The sequence below is a fragment of the Loa loa genome, assembly GCF_000183805.2.
Source record: "Loa loa unplaced genomic scaffold supercont3.55, whole genome shotgun sequence".
Lineage (NCBI taxonomy): Eukaryota > Metazoa > Nematoda > Chromadorea > Rhabditida > Onchocercidae > Loa > Loa loa.
Genome location: NW_018108235.1, coordinates 170,636 through 177,318, shown reverse-complemented (window position 1 = coordinate 177,318; position 6,683 = coordinate 170,636). Strand labels below are relative to the sequence as shown.

Here is a 6,683-nt window from a genome sequence, read left to right as displayed (position 1 = left end):
TTGTTGACTTGTGGGAAAGAAAGTGGTCGGTCTGTTTCACTACTTCTTGACCATTGTTTAAAAACTCTGTTCTAATTTTCTATTCTTAATCAGGAGCTATTAGATAGCCAAATTCCCAGGAGTGTAAAGAGCTATGAACTTGTCAATCAGTTTAGGTCTTCTTATGTGTGGAACGATATTTTAACTGTTTGTATTTCGTAATTTCGGGGCATTGTTCGATTACTTATACTGCGAAATTAAGTACTCCCGATCTATGCTTAATCTTGGATATCATTCAAGACCAGTTCCAAATGTGACACTTCTCATGGCCACTGGCTCATTTATTGGTTTTCTCTTGTTCTACTTGTAATACAGTTTACACGGATGTTCATTTGACATCCATTAAAGCGACTCATGTGTCTTTAATTTGTAATTCATCGATTTATCTGCATGTGATAGTGTCTAACGAATTTCCATATGTTAATGAACATTCCAGAAAAGGTAGGGAAGGTGTCATCGACAGACATTTGGAAACAATGGAATAGAAGGGATTTGTAAAAGAGAAAGGACCTAAGAACGCCGTTTCATTTTTGCTCAAATTAGACGAGGAAAGAAAATAAATTTCGTAGAACGAGAAAAGGAAAACTTTGCATTTTTACTTAATAATTATTTCTTATCAGTGATTCACTCCACGACCTCTTTAATTTTGCTTGCTCTCTGGTTCCTGCCAATTAAATCAGTTCAGAGAGATGTCCTTTCCTGCCTAGGTTACGAGTAATACTGTTGATTGTTTAGTGAAACACCTTGTATGGTTACACTGAGGCCAGTCGTTTAATCAGATGCTAGTCATCCGCCAATGATACGAATATCTTCGTCGTAGCTCTGACTCAAGAAGGTAGGAGGAAGGCCTGCACTTGCGGAGATTATAGGTGTTGTTTAGAAAGCGTTTTTAAAAAGGGAAAATTCTAGCGAGAATTTTACCAAATATTTTCTTATGGGAAGAGCTTTGGTCGGCATAACGGATTTATGAAATTTACATAGGATATGCAAAGTTTTTAGAATTAAGTGGGAATAAATAACGTCGGAAAATTAAAAGGATGGAATAAAAGGAGAAAAAGGTGGACGTAGAAGTTCATCTTATTCCAGTGCTTTCAAAGAGGTCTGTTTTTTTCTTTAAATTTTTTTAATGTTATTTGTGTCTGTATATTTCTGAAATAACGCCAAGGTAAGAAGTGAAGGGAAAAATAGGTGTGTTCCTATGTAGTAATGCGTAAGAGGATCAGTGAACAGCAAACAAGGCAAAGTTTTTCCGTCCAAAGTTCTTCCGTCAAATTTAACATCATCAAGTTTAGCTGATTTTTGATATTGTGGGAATTCATTGAAAGAACAGAAGAATGAGAAAGAGGTTGCGTTTTTTATGGAGTCGCTCCCTGCGATCTTTCCTTTCTTATCTAGAAATCACTTTCAGACAAATCGGCTTTCATCTGAACTGTTTTTTTTTCCATATTTAAAACCTAAATTATTAAAATTCTTTAGAACTTCACGAAAATAACTTTCTTTTGAATTTGATAAAGGAAAAGTTTGTCTAAGAAGTTGGGTGACAGATGTATTTTAAAGCGAGGGACTATTTCGGAGCACTTTTCTGAAACGACATCATGAAGCGTGCCGGTGCTATGATTCCCCTGGTGAGACTAGTTTACTTTTACTTCGTTACTTTGCAAATATCTTAGTTTTCACATTAGTGTGAATTCAAATATAGCATATTGGTTTTTTAGCACGAAATAGGTCAGTCAATAACAGTAACAGTTTGCTGGATCTGGATCGCTATTATAATTAATATATAAATCTGCGATAATTTCAAGCTGAGGTTTTACAGTGGCCGTTTGAATTAAATTAATGGAATCTTGCAGTATGAATGAATGTAAAGCATTGATCTCGCGATTTTATTCTCCCAAGATCACCAAGCGATCTCTGTAATTGCTGAATTAAATTTAAAATATGATTTGATTTTTTAATTAAACACCTATCTCAAATTCCTCAATTACTTGCTCAGAGATCGTCATGTCTTGCTTTTATTGTTCTTTATATCATACATTATCAAGGACAGCTGAACTATCCGAACGTTCAATACGCCATATCTAATAATAACTGAACTGTTTTGCAAACCATCTTGGCTGACTTACAGCTTATAGTATTTTTTGGGAGAAATATTGCCCACCGTATACTGATGCTGTATTGGTTGTCTTTTTCGTACAACGGATAAGTGGCCTTTATAGCAGATATTTTTACTACATATATTGCTCGTCTGTAATCCATGGCATATTAAATCGAAAATGATACTGATTGTTTATCTACGTCTTAGAAATTTATTCACCGCTTTTCAGATTTCCTCGCCCTAAGTTCCGGTTTTTTCTCCTTTCAGTAATCATTAAATGCAGAATTTTCTTTTGAGATTTTTCATCATTTTTCAAATGAACTGATTCAATTTTCAGAGCTCTGAGATGAACTTCATTAGAAAATTTAAGGAGTTTTGTTATCTGAAAAGTGTTGTCACTTTTAATAACTCTTAAATATCTTACCTTTAAAAACTTCAACTTTTCGCATTTTCTGCAAGATACTATAATAGTCTGCACTGTAACATGTAGTGAAAGTTAATGATAACCCCTTTGAGTCCTGCAAATAATGCCAGGGACTTTTCAACTTATGGTTGTATGATAGCTGAAATGGATTTTGGAGATCGTAACTCATTCAGATGGACGACATATATTTAATAGCAGTGAAAATCATTGATGATTAATAAAAACAGTGGTAATTATAATATGACAATCAATTATTCCTCAATTATGTAAGGAATTTGGCAAAAAAAAAAGTATTCGATGTGGAGAGGACTGAGAAACTGCCAAAATTATGTTAAATTAGTAACAGTCCTGTAAACTTCTTTAAGATTTACATGTTATTCATCGAAAACCATCTCCTCTTTGTGGTAATTATTTTTGATGACATCATAATCCAGTTATGTTCATTTCTTCATGCAGTATCATTATTTCATTAAATTTTCTTTATCGCAAAATTACGACAGTTTATTTGATATGAAAAACTTTGCTACATTTCTAGAAGGCTTAGGATTATATTTAAATAGAGCAGGAAGAAAGTTTAGGAGGAACGGGACAGTTTATGGACAACTTATATAGTTTTTAGTTCTTACTTTTGTTTACTTTGCCCACTAGAATAAAAGATATTATCCCGCGTCACCGCGTAAAAAAATGAGAAATTTGATGCAGCCCTTAGAGTACAGCAGTCTTCATTGAACTCTATTCAGTACAACTAATTGAGGGAAAGACAAAGGCTTTTATTGATTGTCAAAAACGCTAACTGAAAAAATTAGTTGCAGGACAGATGATTTGTGGTTCGAATTGGACGATGACGATTTCGAATGCCGCCTGACCCCAAGCTCATCGTTATATGAATCAACTCGTCTTTATCAGTCCATGGATTCTGCTACTGCCATTCGTACACGTCGTCCACCAATTGCTCTGCCGCCACCTCCTCCACGTTCCGCTCCACCTCTGAGCGATAACAGTCACAAGCATACTATCGATGCGGTTTCCGCCACATCCTTTGCACCGTCAGAATTAAATCCATTGTGCGTTAATGGTATTGAGAAAGTTGCGATCACAACGGGATGCAATAATGCCTTGATAAGACAAGCCAGTACTGTGGAAGATCCATGTTTCCTAGCAAATGTCGAATCAAATCACGCCGCGGTATCGATCATTATTTCTTATGGCTAGCTATGATTAGCATACCAACGATTTTAAGTCACCACTTCCAATTTTTTATTTCATCATCGTTAACGAATTTGCAGCTTGAATAATAGTTTACTTTGTATAGATATTTCTTAAGAAAATCGGTAACATATAGGATTTTTTTTTGTTACTTTCTTGATTCTTTACCAATTACGAAATTATTTTGTTGACAAAAGAAAAAAAATGAACTGAAAAGAAAGACGCTGTGATTGCTCTTTTGTCGAAGTTCATAATAAAAAAGTTTTCCTCACTTAATTCAATTGCCAAAGTTTTCCTTAATTTATTCCATAATTTCTAAGAGCAATTTTTGAAATAAGGCTTGGTAAACTGACGTAATAATAGCCCTCAAATTCCTATATTTTCGAAGGAAAAAAAGTTTTGACTAAGCATTTTAAACGACTAAATTTGACTAACACTAATAGAAGAGCTTTTACGCGAAATGAAGTTATGGATACGCATACCAGAAATGAAATAAGTATGAGTTTTTATCATGCTTACTGATGAGGTGAGAGATAACACGTTTGATGCAGCTTCATTTTAATCAATCCTTCTTGAACATTTAATCATTAATCAATCATTTAATCAATCCTTCTTGTGTGAGTGGATAGCACGAACAAGATTAAACGTACTTCCTATTTCTCGAACCTCAGATTATGTCCAGTTTTTTTAAAAATGGATAATTTAAAAAAAAATGTGATCTATTGTAGTCATATAGTAATCTAATCCAATATCCTACAACAGTCTCTTCCAAACCAAGCTTTATACATCGAAAATTTAGATTAGTTAGCCAAAACAATCCTTTTATAATTCTTACCATTTTAAAATAAAATCTCAGTAACATAGTTTCCCTTCCTGGCGATTCATTTTTTCTTTTTCTAATCCCTGATTCCTATCACATCATCATCTTTGTAACTTTATTTTCGATGACGAAATATTTCCGATTTGGATCCTGTTTTTGCACTTCAAGTACTATTCAGACCATTTCCTGTAGATTTTTCTGTTTAATTACCATGGACAAATATCAGTCGATTTCAGTGACTTAGTTTAGGTCTGTAGTTGCGAGGAAAGAAATTAATATTTTCCTAACATAATATTCCAAATTATGTCCATTGATATATGACTTCTGTGTAATATCTGCATATCATCAAATTTTTAATCGTGATTTCATAAAGTCAGGACTTGAACTTTTATGATAAACATTGAAATCAGTATCGTCTTCGTGTTCTCAATTTCTTTCCTCATTGTATCTTCTTATTTCGGATACTTAGCTTAGATCACTCTGTAATTAGAAATAGAAAAATGAAGAAAATACTGATTTCGATGTTTGTTTATTTTTAAATTGCTAATTGCTGTTTGATTTCCCTCATATTTATTTAACCACGTTGCTTATCAGTACTATCCTTTATAAATGTTTTTATTAGCCAGAAGAAAGCATTTGTATAATGACCCAAATCTAGGAGATTGGGAAAGTTGGGGAACAAATAATTACGGAAGTTATTTCAGGCAGTAAGCGCAGAAATACGATTACAGCAGTCCTTGTCGACACCGTGTCCGGATAGCAGTGGTGATGTTGCTGGTAACGATGATCAGCCATCGACATCCCGGAAGGTCTCGTTGATATTTTCAAGATAATTTTTAGCTTAGCATTTTCCCTGTAGCCTTATTGTTTTTTGTTTGGTATTGCTTATACAGTTTTTTTCTTTTTTCTTTTTTTTTTGAATCTTCTGATATAATTTTTGATAAAATTTCACTTTTTTTCTTTACGGCTATGTTGTAATAATGCAAATATCCTCAAAAATCGGAAAAACTTGCGGTCTCTCCTGCTGCATGAGATAGCACTGGTTGCACTAGAACTTCATAGTGTAAGAGGACGTTTGCACTAAGTACCATCTTCAAAAAGGTGATATTTTTACTCTACTGTGGCGGATGTTTTTTAATGAAGTTTCTGGATTGAACGAAGGAAAGTTTTGTGGAAGGATCTGTCTCTCTGTCCATTTTTTCATTTGTTGCTATTGTCATGAGAAATATAGAGGTTACAAAGAATGTTTGACAGAGCAATATAGAAGGGCTACCGTAATATAATTATTACTGGTATACTTCAGTCATGTTCATAGACGTTTGCTGGTTGGAATTTTTCGACATTAAATTATCATTTCTTTCTAAGTTTTATCTCAGATATAATCTTCCTGTTACAATAATCAAAAGATTTATGTATTTTCTGAACATTAAGCTTCTATTTCTTAAGTTTATTTTCTTATCTATAAAGATAAGAAACCTCTTTCTTTCTTATCTATATTTTCTTATCTAAAAACTAATCTATAAAGCAATTTTTAAACGAATTCTACGATGGAGTTAAGGTGGTGTAATCAAGGGACAGGTCATGGTAATGAGATGGAAGTTGATTCGCGCCTTGATTTTGTTTGGAGAGGAAGGGTTACTGGTATTCTGCATCACTACTACTGATATTCTAGCTCGACATCCATTTAGACTATCTTATATTAAATCCATCAAAGATTGCAAATAAGTTGTTCCAAAAGAATGGGATGAAATAAGTAAGGGAAAGTGGAGGATGAAAAAGCGGTGTGAGATGTTCCATGGAGAAACACTTGCTTAAGTGCTTAAGAGGATACAGATGGGTATGCTGTCGAATATTTCTGAAAATGCAATTGAGATTCGTGGACCGAAATAGCCTTCTGCATCAAATATGAACACAAAAAAATTGAAAATAAATAGGAATTGGTGAGACCATCAAATGCTTACACACACCCAACACCCACACATACACACAACACACACCTACACACTTACACATACAGTGGCACTGATATACATATGCACTTATATATATATATATATATATATATATATATATATATATATATATATATATATATATAT

General features: G+C 33.5%; 1 protein-coding gene across 1 annotated transcript in view; it reads left to right on the top strand.

Moving 5' to 3' along the window:
• Positions 1-5,437, top strand: part of LOAG_17268 (hypothetical protein) — a 6,977-nt gene extending 1,540 nt beyond the window's left edge. The window contains exons 2-3 of the mRNA XM_020449928.1: positions 3,371-3,743; positions 5,289-5,437. Coding sequence (XP_020306478.1) covers positions 3,371-3,743; positions 5,289-5,417 — 502 coding nt within the window. The 3' untranslated portion in view covers positions 5,418-5,437. The remainder of the gene's footprint in view (positions 1-3,370; positions 3,744-5,288) is intronic.
• The last annotated feature ends 1,246 nt before the right edge of the window (positions 5,438-6,683 follow it).